Genomic DNA, 20768 nt, shown 5'->3' with positions numbered 1-20768 from the left:
TCACAGTAAAATAAAATAAATGTAAAATAAATCACATATATCTTAATATATTGGATAAAATATTAAACCTAGTGGGGTTCAAAATGGGAAACATACAGTATTTCTTTCTCACAATATAATGAGTAAATGTCATAATTGAATTTTAATTAATTTTATTGCCATGTTTGCTCTGTCTCAGGTGTTATGCGCTGTCTGCTAAAAAACAATTTAGTATGAATATTTCAGGTGTTATTTATTTCTCTTTTCAAAATGTTTCAAAACAAAACACATTCCTCCAGTTTCACAGACAAGGCTTAAGTCTAGTCTCAGACTAAAATGCATATTTGAGCCGTTTTAACTGAAAGCAACTTGCACTGACATATCTTAAAATATGTCAGTGCCATTGTTTTGTCTCAAGATGCACATAAGAATTGGTTTTCTCTAAGGCATTATTATAGAAGCTACTTAAAGGTGCTCTAAGCGATGTTGGGTGACATCACTACTTGTTGACGTTCGAAGTACTGTCAAACAAAACGGAGACTAGCTCGACCCTCCCTCCTCCTCATCCCGTCCCCTCCCCCTCCCTTCCCTGCTTCCTGAAAAAATTCAAGAGAATATAATTCTAACGTTAGTCGTTGTCTAGGACATCTCTCCTCTAGCTAACTTACCTCTTCATGCTGCTCTCTCCTCCACTCCCCACACCCCCCCTTCATGTGCACGTGCAATAACCCCCCCACCCCCACATCATTCAGTGTTCCAGCTGTTATTGGCTGGAACACTGTTTGTTATGTTTCATGGTCCAGGCTGGGCCAGTTTGTTTTTGCTGCCGTTTGTGGAGCCTGGGCTGTCTACAGAGACTGCGTTTTTTTACAGTGTGTTCAGGGGGCAGGCAGCTAGCGGATAGTGAGGAGATGTTTGCTGTATGTGACAAAAAATGTTTCAGCCTAAAAAACGTGTGACATCGCTTAGTGCACCTTTAAATGTCCTAATTGAACTAAGGCCTAATCCTGGTTTAATCTAATCCCTGTCTGTGAAACCAGGCCATTGTGTTTTAATTGATTAAATCTATAATTAGTGTACAGGTCTTTGTCCACAAAATGACTTATCCTGTTTTTGATCACATTCAAACAACTATTTTACTAGCAAAAGCCAGACATCAGGATGTGACAACATTTTGGTGGGAAAACAACACAGACATCAGTAAAAAAAAAATATATATATATATAATAATTGTATACATTAAATAAATACTTTTAATAAAAAAGAAATGTGTATGGTATTATATAACTTCTAAATTAAATTGACATCATCATGTAATTTAAATCCCTCACTGAGCCACAGCTACAGTAACTTTAGATCTCTATTTCTGAACTGTTAATCTACTTGCCATTGTGTAAAATAATCAAGTTATAATTAATAAAGTGTCTGAGCATGACCACAGCACATTACTTAGAATCTGATATAGAAATAGCTGCAAGTATTACAGCACACACATATTCTTTTCCAGTTTAAAAGGTACTTCATATCAGGACTAGCACAAATAATACTGTTTGTCTTTGTGTTTCATACTGTATCTTCCTTCAGGACTGGGGTGTGCTGGTCGAGAGGTTACTACAGCAGGCATCAGATCTGCTTTCCTCGAATGAGTCCACACAACTTCAGCGCTTGTCAGAGAAGAGTGAGAACCTCAAAACTACACACGAGCAGTTCTGGAGCCTCATGATGAATCGTCTGGCTCATCTACAGGAGAGCAATGCCTTTTACAGCAGTGCTAATAAAGTATGCACTGTAGTGTAGTAGCACTTCACATGCTTTGACTAAGTTGAGGTTTGGATAACTGAGCTGACAGAGCTCTAACTCTTGGTAAACACTTCAGCGGCTGTATTTCTTCTGAGAGCACTCTAATGACTTATGTGTTTTGTTGTTGGAGGTAGTACCCCCTAGTGGAGATGTATATTGTAATAATATGAGTGTGGATTATAAAAGAGAGTGATATTATAAAGAGAACATACATTGATATCAAGCTGTTTGGTCATGACATCAAATTGTAGGCTAACCTGGAAGGCTAATTTGCAGTGGATTCCCTCAGGAATAAAAGTTTTAAGGCCTGTGATTAACATTACTTGAAGAAACTTTCACATTTTTTAACAAAACATAAATGACATGGATACCTTAAAGGTGAATTTTGTTGTGTGCTTATAAAATGCAAGTTGATATAGTTAATTAATGCAGAGTGTGTAAAACCTGGAAATATCAGGGAAATTTAAAATTGCATAATATATTTAATGTTACTTGCATTACATGACAAAAATTGAAGTTGGTGATGTAATTGTCACAGGTTGTCAAACACGCATGAATCCAAAAAGAATAAGTCTTTAATAATTAACAGGAAGAATACGCAGGAGAATCAAAACAGCAACTACACCATTACAGAAACTTTTACTTTCAGATTACTTTTGACCAAACTCGTTTATTGCATTGAATTGAATAGGATAGGGTTTGTGAAGGAACTGCAGGGGGTTTGGGAGTTTAATGAAAAGCAAATAATTAAATAAATCAAATTAAAATAAATAATTTTAAAATAATAACAAAAAACAGTTTGAAAGACAAAAGCCTTCCAAAGACATTGCAATATATTGTTAAATGTGACAATTCAAATAATGATTAGTGTTCGTCAGGAGTTGATTCGATATGCAATGTTGAGAAAACCCTCCTCAAAAGTGGAATGATTTCTGTGAATCCAGTGGTCAAATGCTTTGTGGCCTCTCTCTTTTCTGTGTAATTACCCACCCGACTAATGGCTGGTCTGTTCCACAAAACTGGAAGACTTTCTAAACGTATATAAGTGCAAGGCTTTTTTAGAAAGGACAATTTAAAAGATGAAGCAGAAGAATTAGTGAGAATCAAATTCAATCAAATTAATTATGACTGATTGACTGCGTGATAACATCAATCTTTTGAGGGCCATAATGGAGACATTTGTACTGCAATATTTCGTAAAGTATAAATCGTTTAAATATATACTTCAAGAGATTGTATCCTGACTTACAAATGGAAATCTGGCCAGTTAGTCAGCATAGACTCAGTGATCCACATTTATGTATTAAATACAAAGGTTTTATGAAATTGTATATTTTTTTGTCATCAGGCATTTGAGGTGCTGGGCACGATAGAGATTGCTATAAAGGAGTTGAAGACTCAACCTCTGTCATTACCTGAGCTTGCTAGGAAACATGAAGAGTTTTCACGCAGTATAAAAGACTCATCCACCGAGCCTCTTCAGAGAGGTCAGCTGTTCCTTCAGAAGCTTGACCCACAAAGGTGAGAAGACAAAGAGCAGATGCTACAGTGTGTTAAAAAAAGACCCTATCACAGTTGATATCCAGACTCCAGGTTTTTCCGTGGATTGGGATGTTCTGTGCAATGTCAGGCATCTGTGTGTGTTTGTTTGTTTGTTAGTGCCCAAGTTGGAGGGCTACAAAGGATGCTGGGATACATCAAAGAGAGAATTGAGGTTCTGAGCCATGAGTGTCATGCCCACAGAGAGTTAACAGGCAAAAGGCAGCAGCTGGTGTCCTCATTCGAAGAATTGGTGGCTAAGGTATAGAAAAACGAGATGGTCTCTCTTTTCACTGTTTTAAGACACCTCTAATAAGACAGAATTATGGGTGAAACTACATTTTTTGATACATTATTTTAAAATGATTGTAATAAATAATAATACTTAAAATTCAAAGGCATCATTTATATTAAGTATTTATACATTATGGTTGTATTTGCTGTTGCCTTTCTAATCAAATGCAAAAATATAATTATTATTTACGCTTGACTTTCTATTTATGCTGATTAAAAACAAATCAAATTTATTTATCTAATGTCACAAAATATGTACATTTATTGGCACATTTCTCCACCTAATAATAATAAAAAATGATACACCATTGTTGTCATTGCGGTTGCCTTAATGCTGAAAGGACGAATACTATTTATTTATAATAATAATCATTTTAAAACAAAACGTATTTTGTTTTTTGTTGTATTCTCCCTAGTATTTATAGATCATGGTTATATTTTGTCTTGCCTGTATGCTGATTAAACTAAACAAATGCAAAAATGTATTATTTATTTATTTACCCTGGACATGTTTTCCTGAGATTCACCCTTAAACTCTTTTCTTTTTTTAAATGCATCATTAGATTGTTTATTATATGTCAATAAATGTGGCTTAATATTTCACAGTAGCTTGCTGAAAAGTGTATATATTTCCTCAATGATCTGAATCTCTACAGGTCTCTGCTTGGATTAAGAGCAGCAACAGTGTCCTGTCTGCCAGAACAGAGCCTGGTTCATCTCTAACTGAGGCTGAGGACACCCTTAACAAGCATGTTGAGCTACTCTCACAGTCTCAGGTGTCTTTATACTCGCCTTCACTGAGAGTACAATATGATATGGAAAGTTCAAAGTGAATTGTGTTATTTTATACAACTCCTAAAAAGTTTGTAAAAGTGCTATGAAGATCTACTCATTGTAAAACGTGGTGTTTTTTGTCCTGCAGGATGCTATGAGAGAATCAGAGGCTATAACTAGTTTTATAAAAGAACTAAAGGGACTGGAATCCTCAGAGACAGTCGAGTTTTCGAACAAAGCTTCACTTCTGGCAGAGGAGGTGAAAACATTGGTAAGGAACATATCATCACGCGTGGAGAGCCTCAGGCCCTATGTGGACTTTCTGCGCTGTGCAGATGAGGTATGGTTATATATTTATGACATATATTTATTGTAATGAAGTACCCAGTTAGACTAAGGCCAATAGTCCAATGATGATATTTTCTGTGGTGGCACAGGTTGAGGAGCAGATAAGGACTCTTCAGGAATGCTACAAGAACAAGCCAGAGGAAGAGGAGGAAAATGAAGGAGCAGGTGCATCCATGAAGGAAATGTTGGATGCTAAGTGGCAGTCATTGCTGCAGAGGTTTTTCACCATGCAGGATCTAGGCAACAACTTTATTAACTCATCTAACATGGTATGAAACGCTGTAGAGCATTTTATCACAAGCTTAACAATAAGTGGTCTTTACAAATCTATGGCAGTGTCTCGGGGGTTTAAAACAAACAATAAATAAATATTTTGTGTGTATGTATTTATTTATTTATTTTGCAGATCAGTGGCAACCTGAATCTAAACGTTAAAGCAGCAGGGCATGTTGTAGAAAAATATATGGAGACGCTGACCAGGAAGAAATCTGAACTAGCAGACTTGTGGACATCCTGGCAACTTCATTACAGTCAGATAAAATCTGTGAAGAAGCAATGGAAAAAATGTAAAGATCAACTTAAAAAGGTAACTTGGGATTTCACTTGGAAATACATCAGAATATGGCAATTTGTGAAATGTTGGCCCATCCATATTATTTTCAATTATTAGAGCATTTAAAGAGACTGCAAATGTTTTTGTTGTTGTTGTTTTTTACAACAAAACATTATTAATAGACCATCTTTGTTCAATGCCCTAAATTCTTCGCTAATTGCCTGCAGGTTCTTCATGATTTAAGGGCATTGGAGGAGATTTTTGCTCCAGCATCAAAGGTTGATTTGGGGGGTGATCCTCAGTCTGTGTATAAACTACAGGAGAAATTCAACTCTGTAAAGCCAGAATTCCTGGTGAGAGACTTTTTGCTTTCTCATCAGTGTTTATGATTTGTTTTAGCAACTTTACAACTAACCTAAATTTTAAAACCTTCATAGCAACTGAATGCAGAGGTGGAATTCCTGGTTAAAACATCCGAGCTGCTCGGCTTAAAGGGGATACCAGTGAAAGAGAAGAACGAGAAAGTTTCTGAGCTTCTGCAGCTACATCAGCATATCAGAGATAAAATCAGGGAGTATGAAACCGTTCTCAGTATGGCCGGTAAATTTCACCAGCTTTATCAAGAGGTAAAGTCCCATTTCTGTCAGAACACTTTATAGAATCAGAGAAATCAGAGATTGTGATGGATTTAAAATCAGAATTGATATGTACTGTTAATAGATGGACACCTTCTCAATCTTTATTATTGTTTTTTTCACAGTTTTAGAGTAATTAATAATAAAAGCATGAGAATTAAATAGTGATGCAGAAAATTTACAAGCATCTTCTTCAGTCACCAACCAAGCTGCGCATTCTTTTAGCCAGCGCCACAAGTTACATCCTGACAACTATAAATTGTGACTAAGCCACTGGACTAAACACTAATAATAGTAGTAGTAGTAATAATTATAATAATCATCATCATCATCATCATCATTCACTAATTGGATGCATTTGTTTTAAACAGTACTGAACAAGTACTGAATGTTATTACCCTATGCTGGACACTTGTTGCCTGTTTTTCTTTACCTTAACTACCATGGCCAGCTCATTAAAAATAATATTTTTTATTAAATTTTTTGTTTTTAAGTTTTGTAGACAAATATAAATTTTGGTTAACCAATAGTAGAACTACTAGTTGCAATAATAATTATATTACATTACATTAGATGCTGAAATTTGGAGCCTAAGCATAATTAATTGTTTTTACTTTATTTTATTTTAGTTGGATACCGTCTTACACACAGAACCAGTGATGGTGTTTAGTGACACCAGTCAGGCCAGGACTCAGTTGACTCAGCACCAAGAGAGGCAGAGTCACATCCGCCATCTGTATAAGCTGGCCCTCTCGCTGGGTGCAGACCTCACCAGCACTGTGCAGCAGTCGGTGCGTTGATTGATTAACAATATCTCATGCCCTCAGTATCTTCAAAAAATCCATGCATTATTTGGATTTCCTTACCTGAATCTGAATTGTTACATAATTTACATAATGTCAACAGAACATGTGGAACCATGCTGTTGATTATTTCTTTGCGATGCATTAACAATACTCATTGATTTGATAGAAACTGCCAGAAATGACCATCCTTTTCCCCCTTCTTTATGCTCCAAGCATGTGCTGGTGTTGTCAGTGCAGCAGTTACATGAGAAACTGGTAAAGTTGGAGAGAGGAAGCACTGACTGGATCGCTGAGGCTAATAAGTGTGAAGAGAGTTTGATAAGCAACGTCCACTTCTGCCTTCATAAGGAAGAAATCAGTGAGGTGAGTATTGTATGTGTGTGTCAGTTGGTCAGGGTTTAGGTCATTTACTAATCTGTAGTGATCTCTGACCTACTAATCTAATCAGAGGCGCAGATCAGGAAGAACACAGGAAGAAAGATAATATAATATAAGTGTTTATTTGCACTTGTCTGTTTTTTTCCCCATGAGGTCCACTTATATTTTTGTGCCCAAAGCAATCATAACTTAACTCAAAGAGACGTTAGAGACTGCTGTGCTATTAAGACTCCAGTGAAAACGACCCTTATGCATGTGAAACAAGACTGTTGGGTCCAATATAGTTGTTAATGGTCCCCTCCTTCACAGCTTCTTAGCAAAGCCTGCATTGTATTGTGCAAAGCACGTTGGAAAGTACAGAACAAGCCAATTTTAGCAGCTTAAGTTTCAACAAATGACCTTTTTTCACTGGGGAAGAAATGTTGGGTTCTGGAAGTTAGTATGTTTTAATTTTTTCAGATCACTGAAGCTTTGATTCCTCATGATCCCCTTTTAACTGTATGAAGAAGGATTTTGGTCCAGCCCTTACTGTCTGTCATTTTCCTTAAAGATGTGTTAATGTCCCAGCCCATAGATCCTGGGCTCAGCAACACATGTGTTGGCTAACTCTCATTGTCACTCTCCCTGAATTATTTATAGCTTGTTAAATTTAGCCTGTGAACTGCAGGGTTTGTCTTTCCCTCTGTTGACTGAGGGATCCTGCCATTTGTCTCTCATCACTTCAGATAGCAGGAAGGATTCCACCCTTATCACATACTTAATGCCCCCCAACCACAAAACCAACAGTCAATCCCCAAGATTACACTGCAAGCCTCCCAGGGCACTTTCCTATCACGACTCAGTTTCATGATGTCCTTTATGATTTTTGATTACAGCACAAATTGGTTTATGTGTAAGAGGAACACAGACATATTCACTTATCTTTCTTTTTCTTTTTTTAAGCTGCCACATGGACTGCAAAAAATGTTAACAATAGTTTAATTTTAGAGATTGGTGAGAGGCAACATAAATAATTTCAAACATTTTAGAATGTCTTCATACAAACATTTGTTACTGTTGTGATAATATTATATTCTCTGTCTCCCTCTAGAGGAGAACAATTTCAGTTTTTTCCTCTCTAAATGAATAAGCACAGGCATATAGACCAGTGATTCTAAACTAGGGGTCTGGGGTCCATTAGGGGGCCTCAGCAAACTTTTATAGATGTATCAAGATGATGTAAAATAAAGACAAAACAAGCATTGAAATAAGCTTGAAATTCAATATATTTCTAAAACATTTTATTTTTTTAAATTATTTTTTAAGTTTTCTTTGAATAATTATAAAACTGTGATTTCTATACTTTCATTTAAATTAATAAAACCTTATAAATCCATGGCCGTTTTATACATTTTATTAATTTTATTTGGAGTCAAAAAAGGTTGAGAACCACTGGTTTAGACCTGTGACATATTGGAAGGTTTTGTGAACTGTTTAATGCACTGTCACGTTCTGAAGATAAACTATTTTATATTTTCACAAGGAGATTTCACGCAAAGACATGGGTTGCACTGAACCAATTCAAATCATGGGTCTCTATTAGTAAATCAGCATTCCAGAACCCTTGTGTCTATATCTTACTCCTGAGTAGAAGTCAAAATTCAAAGCTTCTTAAACATATCCAAGTTAACCATGCCAGGTGATGTCATGCTATTTCAATGTATGACTGCTGCAAGACTGTAAATAGAGCAAAGACATTTCTAAAAGTAGCTGTACTTTATAGAGTCCGTATATGTTCTGGATTTATGTGAACATCTCTAGTGTGGCTTTAAAATGTAGGGAGTCTTCACTTCAAATCACTGTCTAAACAGTGGGATTTGGATTGGTGCATAGACTATGAAAACTTTTTTATGAAATGAAAACATATAAGGGTTCCGTACAGTACTGTTCAAAAGAATGGGGTGGATAAGATTTGTTTATGTTTTTGAAAGAAGTCTCTGGCTGCATTTATTTGATCAAATACAGTAAAAACAGTACTATTGTGAAACATGATTACCATTTAAAATAACTGTTTTCTATTTTAATATACTTTAAAATGTAGTTTGTTTCTGTGATGCAAAGCTGAATTTTCAGCATCATTACTCCAGTCTTCAGTGTCCTTTAGAAATCATTCTGATAAGCTGATTTTGTGCTCAAGAAACATTTCTTATTATTATCAATGTTGAAAACAATATTATATTTTTGTGGAAACCATGATCAGGATTATTTTATGAATAGAAATTTCAAAAGAACAGCATTTATTTGAAATAGTTTTTTTGTTGTTGTTTTGTTGTAACAATGTTTAAAGTCTTTACTGTCACTTTTGAACAATTTAATGCATCCTCGCTGAGAAAAAAAATGTCCCCAAACTTTTGAACAATAGTGTATAGTATGTGATCGAAAGCAAAAATGGAGAGAATAATACATTTTTAATTAAACTGTAAATCACCACTTATTCATATCAAGAATAAGGCATGACTCAACATAGTATTCAATGTCCATGTGAGTCACCATATTGTTGTCACATCAGTCAAACCCATCGATCCACCATCCAGTCATAAATATTATGCATGAGTAAACAAGCTGATATTTTAGCTTGGACAGTTGCTGCTGTTCATCTGCAAGGAGGAGTGACTCTATTTCTCTTACTGTGAGTTCACAAGTCCAGTGTACTGCTTACAGAAGCTTTCATATGTTACTGAAAGGATATTTCATTGTAGTCGTGCTGACTCCTTTATATTTTAGAGTTGAATTAGAAGTAACATTTCTTACTGTCCTGTTAAGTAGTGGATCTAATTGCACTCAAGATGGCCATCAATGACTTACATCTTTATTATGCTGTGATATTCACCAGTTTGGTTTTACAGATCAGAAGGCCATGAAAAAACAGTGCCACCATAAATGTTTACTGAGCACAGTTTGAGTAAGTTGTTTAGATGGGAACCATTAATGTGGTTAAACTGAACTTTCTTCCACGCATCTCCCTCTGTTTGGGCTGCAGCAGAAATTTCCTCTACAGCCCCCTGTTGGAAAAATCCAGTAAGACAATTATGAGGCTTCTTTAACAGGCTCTAAGCTGGGCTGCAGCTGTCTTTGGGCGACACTTGAGCCTGTCATTTGGAGACAGGACACCATTGCAAAAGCTCATCAGGCTGGACAGAAATGGATCTGCATTATAAATCATCCACCTGTCTGACAATTAATCCCTCTAAAATAATCCCCCTGGACTCACCGAACTGCACTCTGCTAGAGATCCTCCCCACATACATGTACAACTAATCTTATATTTGGTTACACGTTTCATAATCAGCATGTTAAGCGATATATTGTTATATTGGCGGATATTGTGGTTTTAGAGAGGGGTTTCAAAGGGATAGTTCAACCTAAAATGAAAATGATTCATGTTGTATATGTTTGTTGTTCCATATATATCAGGGCCGTTGCCAGAACATATAGAATGGGGGGTGGGGGGTGGGGGACACTGGATTCTCAAAACAATAACATCCTGCATTTAATAAAACACAAATAGACCAAGTTCTATATTAAAACAACACCAGAACACAAAGTTACATTTAAAATAAAAAAAATTTACATTTCTAATAGGCAGAGGGTGAACCAACGCCATGAGGATATGGATTCCTCTTTAAAAACATTTACCATATGGATTTGGCATGGCAGAAATTTTTATTTATTAGAAAGCTCATTTTATTATAGCCCAATTAAAAAGCGGTTATACAATTTAATTGCGATTTCACAAAGTTCCATTATTATCAGTGAAGCTGATGCACAATAAATGTCTTACTGCTTATTATAACGAGAGGATTACCAATATTCTTTATTACGGAGAAAACTGATCCTAGACCAGCATTTATGGACAGCTTTTCCTTCTAAAAGCAATCAGCAATCAGAAGCATATGGAAGCTTGTTTCCACCACGGAATAAAAAAATAAAAAAAGATAATTGCGACTTTTTATCTCACAATTCTGACATTTTTTCACACAATTGCGAGTTTATCTCACAATTCTGTTATACACACAAATGCGACTGTATATCACACAAGTCTGACTTTATTAGGGATGGGCATTTCAAGCAAAAATAATATTCGATGATCGCTGGGAATTATTCGATTATTACTCGAAAATCGCACCCCTCCCCCACATGCTCAGCGTTAAAACTGCATTTGCTGAAATCCTGCTTCAACATTAAGTTTCTCTGTACTTTACTGTAGCCATTAAAGAAAACGTAGGCTATTTAGTTTCATATTTATGTTTAAATAATATAATGTTTTTTAAAATTTCATCTATGTTGATTATATGAAAAGTGAACAGCATGAGTAAGATAGGATCATAAGATGCGCAATATATATCGGGAGACATATTGAGTGGGTCAGACATGATTTTGACCACTTCATTAAGTTTTGTATTGTAGAAAGCCTTTCTTTAAAGTAAATTTCGTTTTGTATGAATTGTATCTTCATTTTAATCGGTGTTTCATCAACAAATTGCCTGGATTTAATAAATAAGAAGCAAATAAAGCCGACAATATAATCAGGCCGTGGAGGCACCGTATTATATATATAATACTTATATTATATTACCCCAAATTTCTCCTTGTGTGTTTTTGGTAACACTTTATTTTAGTGTTCTTGTTACATGTTACATGTAGTTACTGTAGTATTAACTATAAACCTAATCTTAACCCCTAACCCTAAAATACATGCAGTTAATTATATTAAAATTCTTTAAAATTTCTTAACTTGTGGACATACTATTTCTTCATTCACCCTTAGCTGTCTTTTAGTGGAGTGTTTTATGCACTTTTTAGACACTTACTTGCATGTTTTTCCTGAATCTTTTATTTTAGCTGAGAGAGTCCTTTAAAGATCTCAAAAAGAAATTCAACAATTTGAAATTCAACTACATGAAGAAAAACGAGAAGTCGAGAAACATAAAGGTGGTGAAAAATCAGCTCCAGCAAATTGAGATTTACATTGAAAAGCTGCAGGTAAGGAAGCCCTCTTTTAATCTACTTGCACTCATTTTATTAATGTTTTCTTCAGAATATTTGCTCAGCAGTGACACAATTATACAGACATATACCTAAAGGAGATTTCTTTTTTTTAATGCTTTGAGAGTCTTATATTTATAAAATGTAACATTCAAATCTCTCCCTTTTGTAGGTTTTGAAGAAGAAGCTGCAAGCCTTCACTCTGAAAGTCTCCAGCAGCAGTGAGAGGCATTTAATTGGCAACAGCCTCAGAGAGATTGAGGATGCCTTAAATGAGCTGCAGAGACAGGTGTGCGACTTTGACAGGGCAGTGGAGGAGTACAAACAGAACCTGGATATGAATGTCAAGCTCCAGCAAGCCTTAGAGGAGGTGGGGTGCACCAGGAACATACAGTATAATGAGCCAATAGGAGCTACTATCACAATTCAGCAGCAATTTTACATGTTCAATTTATAATCCTGGTGTGGAATTTATAGAATTTTAAATTTCTTTCAAAGTTTTACATTTCTGTTTACTCTTAGATCTTCCCATTACTAATGCTGCTAAATTAAGTAGAAACAAAAAGAATCAGCTTTGCTTTAACTTATGTTTGCCTTCAAAGCAGTCTCTCAGTAAATGTCTATAAATAGTCTCTGAAAATAGTCTCTCCTCTCACCTTTCATTTTAAACACAGTATCAGTACTGGTGCGACGAGGCAAGTTCCACAGTTGTCCGTGTGGGTAAATATTCCTCCCAATGTAAGACTAAGGAAGCAGTCAGCTCTCTCTACAAACAGTTTGAAAAATTTGTGTGGCCCACAATACCACAGCAAGAGGAGAGAATAAGCCAGATCACAGAGCTGGCAGTGCGGCTACATGGTGAGAAACTGAGAATGCATTCTGAAATATTGTTTGGAGGAATGTATTCTTTATCATTCCAATGAATAGAATAGAGCATATAACCCTCATTTATGTATGTTACTTCTTAGAGAGCCCAATGTTTAAATGCAATAGCAGCAGTTTGGGAATTAATAGTTTTAACCCTTCAAATTCTTTATAATGTTCCTCTGATCAATTTAAAAGCTAGAATTACTAAACTTTGACATAATACGCTCTTACAAGGTGGACATGGACTTATTATTTTAAATGTGAAATTTATCCAACATAGTAGCAAATGTTTCAGGTCAATTCCACCCCATCAGAAACACTAGAACAATATGATAAAACAAATTCAGTTAAACAACTGGCAGGCGTGTATATCAATCATTAGCATGTCAAAATGATTTTTTCCCCAATGTTTTCATGTTATAGATATAACCCTGAAGGACATTTAGTTAGTCAGTTGAAGTGTTGTGGGCCTTCCAGTGTGACTGTTTTTTTAATTGTAGGTGCTGAAGATGGAAAGAAATATATGGAGAAAACTATTAACAAACACCATGAAATTGTGGAATCAATAAAAGAACTCTCAAATGGACTGCTGGACCTTGAGGCCAAACTTCAGGTGATGAAAACACCAAACATAATATTGTACTTGGTACATTCATCTGAGATTTTTTCTGAAAAATACTTTTACTAATATTTTCAAATGAACTCTTTCTGTAGCTAGAGACTTTGAAACAACCTCTTACACCTGAAGACAACAACAAACGGGACACCATTGATACGGTAAACACCAGTAACGCTTTGACTTACAATTTCAAACATGCCAGAATTACATTGTCCTTCATTTTGTACATGTTACATTCTAAATTGTTACATTCAATTTAAATTCAATTTAAAATGCAGGAAATTACAATTAAAGTTCAATTACAAAAACATAGAGTAAAAAAAATAATCAAGGCATGTTTTCCCTGTTTGTAAATCAAATCTGTGAATATACTTGTGTGAATATTTGATGTATATGATCTAAAGGAATCATTAGTTCAGAGTTTTGAATCGATTAATTGAACTAATTCACAGAAATTAATCAAACTTGCATATAAACTCTAAAACCATATTTGCTGCTAAAGTTTAAATCGGAGACAAATCACAAGATAAGGATCATAAAACCAGTGTAATGATGGTCTTAAAGGGTTAGTTCAGTGCCTTTAAGGAAACATAATAGACAAATATAATGGGTATTTACTCAGTCCATTATTCAACGTTGTTTAATTTTGTCATCAGCAAAGGCATTGCAAATATATCATATATATTCAGAAAATCGCTCAACCCTAAACCATACTTTTTTCTGTTGTCACTTCAGTCTGAACCAAAGGAAAGTGGACATACCCCTGAGATGACAGGCCCACACTGTACTAAAGAGATGCCTGTCGGCAAGAATCCAGAAAACAAGAAACCTCAGCTTCTCAAAGCACAAAGCCAAGATCTGCCAGACATGCATCATCCGGAGCATCAAAAAGTGCTACAAGAGACCAGGTTGCACACCCAGGAGGCCTATTCCAAGACCAGCAAAGTGGAGACCATCATGTGCAAATCTACTATAGAGAGGAGAGAGGAAATACACACTTCCATCTCTAACTCCCACATCATTAATGTGACCCATTCCCCTGTGGAGCGGGATAAGAGGAGTCACACTATGCAGCAAACCAAAAGAGACTCACAAGAAACTCCTCCTCCTCCTCCTCCACCACCACCTCCACGAGATCCAACTTTATCTCGCCCCATCATCATAGATATCCAAAGGGAGTTGCATGGTACAGAGAAACAGCATCCTCTTCAGAAGGCCAACTCTGAGGACAAATATCAGGCCTGTAGTAGAAATCATCCTTTTCTCTCATATTCCAAGGTGAGCCTTGTTTGACATAAGAGTCATTCAATGGAAAGGTGCCTTTTGCCATTTTGAAAAGGTTTGATTGACTGATTTATTTACTTAGGCAAATTATAAGTAAGATTTTAATAATTCTATTCAACCAAGAATAGGCCTATTCTTTAAGTGACTAATAAATCCTGTTTTACTTAAATTTATTTATTTTTAAATAAATGATGTATTTTTAAAACATATACTACATTTAAAGTGTGTTTAAATATATATATATAGATTTTACATCCTGGCCATGTCTTGGTACTTTTTAATAAAAAAAATTCTATGGCTGGTTATACAGACATGTAAAATGCATATACTCTTTTAAACTATGTATAAATAATACACCATAATCACATAAAATATCTGGTAACATTTTATTTCGATAGTCCACTTTAGACATTCTACTAACTATAAGCAACTGTGTATCTACATGTCATCTCTCATGAGATTTAATAACTCTCATGTATTTTTGAGTTAATATATTTACTTTCCTGTCCTGTGTGCCATTGTTGTAGTCCTGTGTAGTTTTTCCCCTCGAGGGCCAACACGGTGGAGCCGGAGACCAAAAAAACTACACAGGACTACAACAATGACACACAGGACGAGAAACAGGAATGTAACAATATTTAAGCTTGTAAATGCTAACTAACAAAATATGGTAACAAATTTTACAGGGAGATTTACAGGCATTCTTTTCTCTTTATTTGTGTGTTTTATTTCTATAGACGGCAGCTCATCATTCTTTAGAGGAGGACTTTTTGTCACATGGGACTCCAGAGCCAGCAGTTCCTGTTGGAAGTGTACCAGAGGGTGAGTTCCAGCCTGACCATCTCACTGAGGAGTCGCTCTCCAATGATGAATATGAGTGCACCTCCCCAGATGACATCTCCCTGCCTCCCTTATCTGAGACTCCAGAATCCAACATTATTCAGTCAGAAAATGACCTTGATGATGGCTATTGCGTGAGCTCTCACAGCCATCGCGTTAACCAATACAGCCACCAGTTCCACTCCCAGCAGGGTGACACCCTAAACCAGAGGCAACAGGAGTGGATGTCGTGCCAGGCCGAGAGCTACCCATCTCCCACCACTGGCTCGGGGGCCAGATTTAGAGCAGAATCATCCTCCTTTCTTCAAAGCCCCCTCACAGTACCTGCTCCTAGTCTTGTGTCCAACACCATCTCCAGCATCTTAAAGAAATCTGGCAACCCACCACCAGGCAGCATCACTGAAACGCTTTACTCAGTGCATGAGAGTCATACTGATATGCAAAAGTGTGTGCATGAGTCCAGTGTGGGTCAATGCCACAGTGCTCAGCCCAATAACATGCATGCTACCCCAACCCCATTAACCACAGAGCTGGACTCGGATCTCTGCAAGCCCACAGCCATTCGAGAGGAGATCAGGCGGGCAACTTCCAAAAAGGTTATGGGCAAACTGACAGGCGGCACAGGTCCTAACTTCTCCAAACCCTTGTCTAATACCACGGTAATGGAGGGCTCTCCAGTGACACTGGAGGTGGAAGTCACTGGATTCCCTGAGCCTACGTTAACCTGGTGGGTAGCTTATAACAAACTTGACCTGTAAATTAAAACATTCTTTGCTATTTCTTCGATATAATATAATATAATATAATATAACATAATTTAATGTATAATATAACATAATTTAATGTATAATATAATATAACTGTTCAATAGTTTGGGGTCAGAAAGATTTTAAAGAAATTTAGAAGGAAAGAGAGAAATTTCAGGAAGGATGCAGCAAATTGTTTAAAAGTGATAGCAAAGACATATATAACAGAAGACTTAACACTTTTACTGTGTTTTGATCAAATAAATTTTGACTTTCAAAAACATTTAAAAAATGGTACCGCCCTAAACTTTTGAATGGTGGTGTAGTATATAGATTAATAATTATCTGAATACTTTTGTTTCTAAATGGGTGGCAAATTCTCATTATACAACATATAGATCAATATCCAGTTTTTAAAAACTAAAAATTAATCACAAAGCCCAGTATTTGTAGTTCAGATAGATGACCAATTATGTAGACATATATTTGTGTCTGCCTGCATGAAGCAGGTTTGTTGAGAAAAGTTGACGTATTCCATTCATTTTTATTCCATTTCATTTGAACGATTTAATTTCTCATGCATATCCATTCATACTAACTTTTTATTCTAGATTTCCTGTAGCTAACATTTCCTTAGTTTGTATTTATTTTCTGTAAACCTTCAACTTTAACATACCTCTAATTTCTCTCTTCCATTGAGTTTGTATTAATGAGTGCCCTTTTTTTGCTGTGGTGTGATTGTGTGACATAATTCACTCTTTGTTTAGGTTAAAGAATGGACACAAACTGGCCAATGATGAGCACATTGAACTGTCCCATAAAGAAGGCAAACATGCATTGTTCATTCACAGCTCTGCTGTGAGAGACTCTGGGCAGTATGTGGTTACTGCCTCAAACTCAGCTGGCACAATCTCGTCCAGCTCCATGCTACAGGTCAAAGGTAACAGCAGCCCTGATTTTGACGTTCTCAAACTGGACTGGCACACCTGCTTTGGCACCCTCTGTTTCTTCTTGTGGCTTCTCTATCTGCTGTTGTAATAACGGACACTGCCATTAACATAAGGAAAACTCATTGATGTGGACTCTTTACTTTTGAACCTTTTTCACATGTCACAAAACCACTGGTGTGCACAAAATTAACTGTCTTTGCACAAATATAAGAGCACATGGGTAGATATAAAAACTCTTTTGACACATCTTCTGGTGTGATGTGCTTTACTTCATCTAAAACTAATTATTCTTTTATAATTTAATGCATGCAGCTCTATTATTTTGTTCGGAAAAACAACATTGAATATCTGTAGTTTAAAAAATTATGTTGTCACGCTGCAGGACAATGCAGTGAACTAGAGAAGGCAAAAAGGTGTTTTGAAATACTGATCAGTCACAGGACCTAAATATACACTTAACCTTATACATCCATATAAATGTTAACGTAAAAAATTTAGTGTTTTTTATTTGTTTGTTGTTTTTTAATTAAAAATGTATGCATCAACTAACCACATATTTGTTCATTTTGGCTATAACACTGAAATCACTATAACAATGTTTTGCAATAATCAAATTCAACATGAGAGTAATTATTCTGTATTTTTCCTAATATATTATGCAAGTTGCAATGGATCTGCATACAATTCCCTTTGTGATGGTAATGAAGCCCTGGTCTGCTCTCCAGTTATTTATAGTTACAGTTCTGAAATAACATGTTCAGCATTTTGCAATTAAATTATTTATTTTTAAAGAGTTTGTTGTTGTTTTTTACAAATCCACTTCCAGATCTTAAGGAAATGGTTCAATAAGGAAAATTAATTTATCAGTCACTCACCCTCATTGTCCTTTCAAATCTGTATGACTGCAGAACACAAAAGAAGGTATTTTGAAGAATATATAGGCCTATATGTTTTGCCCATACAATGAAAGTAAATGGGGTCCAAAATAATTATTTTATTTTTTTAATTGTACACACCAACTAACCAACAACCAAATAAATAAATACATAGGCAAGTAAGGCAAGTAAACAAGCTGTTCAACAAGCTCTCAATAATTTGCAACTACATGTCCACTAACTCTCATTAGAGTATTAGTTGACTGTTGGGTTAGTGATCGGGTAAGTCGAATAAGTTGACGTACTTGCAAAGTTACTTATAGTAAGTAGAATGTCTGTTGGGAAACCATCAAAATAAAGTGGTAGCAGGTATTAAGCACAGTCTACTAATACTCTAATGACTCTGATGGTAGTTGACATGTAATTGCAAAGGTACAGTACCTACAGTTAGTAGAATGTCCAAAGTGAAACATCAAAATAAAGTGTTACCAACATTTGTTGTATTATGTTATATTTATTGAACTTTCCATAATTATCCAGATAAATTATAAATATAATACATAAATGATCATAAATTAAGGTAATTTAACCTTTTGGAACAGTGATTAATCTAAAGCAAGCCACACTTAATATTAGGTGTCTTTAACTATTATGTACTTGCATTAAACAAATGTTTTATTGTGTTCACTTTTTATTGCAAAACACTTTTGCTGATATTGAGATTGGTATTTTTTAAATATAAGTGCAATGTAAAAACATGTACACAATACATTGTATCAAATGATTGATTTAAATGTTAGTACATAGTTAAATACACTTAATATAAAGCCTTATATTTATAGATTAAATTTATAGTGACCCTTATTTTATACAGACATATTGGTGTTCAAAGGGCTTCATATCTAACTTGCCAACACTAAGCTTGAAAATAAGAGTAAGGACTGTTGTACAGTATGTACCCTTGGTTGTGAGAGTCTGTAATTTGACCTGAGGTAGGAGGTGACTGAGGGAAGTATATTCACAAGCCCACCAGCTAATAGACACATCACAATTAACTTTGTTTATTGCATGCAAGTTGCTTGTCAGTGGTGTCATAATATCCACATGAGTTTCAGTTTCTTATTGTGTTCTGAATTTCTGTTGATTTTGTTGACAAGTACGTTTACTAATAACCTGTTGATAAATCCTGTTGATAAAATATTTTTCCTTTTGGTAGGAAATACATTTTTTTATATGTAAAATAGATACAGGATGGATTATATGTTCTGTAACTTAAGGCTTGCTTAAAACCTGATCCTTAAAGACCCTTTGAAATTGTTTGAGTATTTTTTTTTACTCATTAAAAGTTTTTTAGTACAAAAAATTAAGAGTCTTTTCCAATTAAAAATGAAGTTGGGAAGAAACATATTAAAATATTATTTTAGAGAGCATTTTATTGTTAATATCAATATTGATACTTCATTAAGTGCAAGATGAGTCATCATTATTTTAGTTCGTTTTACGAGAAGAGAAATAATTATGAATAATGTTGAATGATGAATTGAATGAATGAACCTTTAGCGATAGCGAATAGATTAGCTTAGCATACAAATTACCTCAAATGTAAAAGCCTCAAAACTTCAAATTTGATTTTATGGTGTCTTTAAGGCTCTCTACTGAATGAAAGGGGGACTATTAGTCAGGGGCATGTTACTGTAATCACACAGCATAACTCAGGGCTCTCGGGTTACACCTTTGCTTCCTTGCTATGTCGCCCTACTGAGAAGGTGTCTATGGCGTCATTCCTCACCCTGCATTCAGATACAGCTGTCTCGCAGTTATACTTTTAACTTTACCTCCAGTGCTCTTTACTTTTTTACTTACTACTTTTTTCCAACAGTAAACAATAAAGGCAGGTAACATGCTTAATGAGGCACAAGTTGGAGTATGACGACCCTTTTTGAACTATAACATTTTTATTAGCCTTTTTTTGTTCGAGATAATGATATGATAATTTCTGCTTCATATTCAGTGCATATTACAATGCAATTTGATTTCCTCAGGACACAGGGCCACTCCACACTTCCTCTCCAGACTGGATGAGCAAAATGTATTGGTGGAAGAAGACCTCAGCTCACACTGCACTTATCCTCAAGTGCTCTGTATGAATGATACTAAGGTTTCAGCATGTGACGAGAGCCAAGTGAGTCAAACGTATAGAAACATTGCATTCACTCGCAAAATGTTTGCATCCCCCTGAGAAACTTTGTGTTCCATTGCAAAATTTTCTTTCTTTCTTTGTGAGCGAACACAAGGTTTTGAGGGAATGCAAAACCTTTTTTGAAGGAAACACAAAGGATTTGCAAACCAATACAAAGTGTTTTGGAGGAATGCAAAACTTCACATTTTTCCCATCACTATGTCCCTATAGGGGCTCTGTAGTACGTACACCAGTATATATATAGACCTTAAATTCA

At 35.5% G+C, this 20768-nt stretch overlaps 1 protein-coding gene across 1 annotated transcript in view; it reads left to right on the top strand.

Moving 5' to 3' along the window:
- The window catches only part of ccdc141 (coiled-coil domain containing 141), a 29317-nt gene that overhangs the window by 7691 nt on the left and 858 nt on the right, over positions 1 to 20768 (top strand). Inside the window, exons 7-26 of the mRNA XM_084122520.1 lie at positions 1564 to 1758; positions 3128 to 3300; positions 3439 to 3580; positions 4269 to 4388; positions 4535 to 4726; positions 4824 to 5003; positions 5141 to 5320; positions 5515 to 5640; positions 5725 to 5913; positions 6552 to 6713; positions 6942 to 7091; positions 11988 to 12128; positions 12304 to 12501; positions 12806 to 12989; positions 13499 to 13611; positions 13713 to 13775; positions 14353 to 14895; positions 15639 to 16468; positions 17255 to 17427; positions 20355 to 20494. Of these exons, the coding sequence (XP_083978646.1) occupies positions 1564 to 1758; positions 3128 to 3300; positions 3439 to 3580; positions 4269 to 4388; positions 4535 to 4726; positions 4824 to 5003; positions 5141 to 5320; positions 5515 to 5640; positions 5725 to 5913; positions 6552 to 6713; positions 6942 to 7091; positions 11988 to 12128; positions 12304 to 12501; positions 12806 to 12989; positions 13499 to 13611; positions 13713 to 13775; positions 14353 to 14895; positions 15639 to 16468; positions 17255 to 17427; positions 20355 to 20494 (4194 nt within the window). The remainder of the gene's footprint in view (positions 1 to 1563; positions 1759 to 3127; positions 3301 to 3438; positions 3581 to 4268; positions 4389 to 4534; positions 4727 to 4823; positions 5004 to 5140; positions 5321 to 5514; positions 5641 to 5724; positions 5914 to 6551; positions 6714 to 6941; positions 7092 to 11987; positions 12129 to 12303; positions 12502 to 12805; positions 12990 to 13498; positions 13612 to 13712; positions 13776 to 14352; positions 14896 to 15638; positions 16469 to 17254; positions 17428 to 20354; positions 20495 to 20768) is intronic.

Source organism: Abramis brama, assembly GCF_963993115.1.
Source record: "Abramis brama genome assembly, chromosome: 8".
NCBI classification, from domain to species: domain Eukaryota; kingdom Metazoa; phylum Chordata; class Actinopteri; order Cypriniformes; family Leuciscidae; genus Abramis; species Abramis brama.
This window is presented reverse-complemented; position numbering and strand designations above follow the sequence as displayed.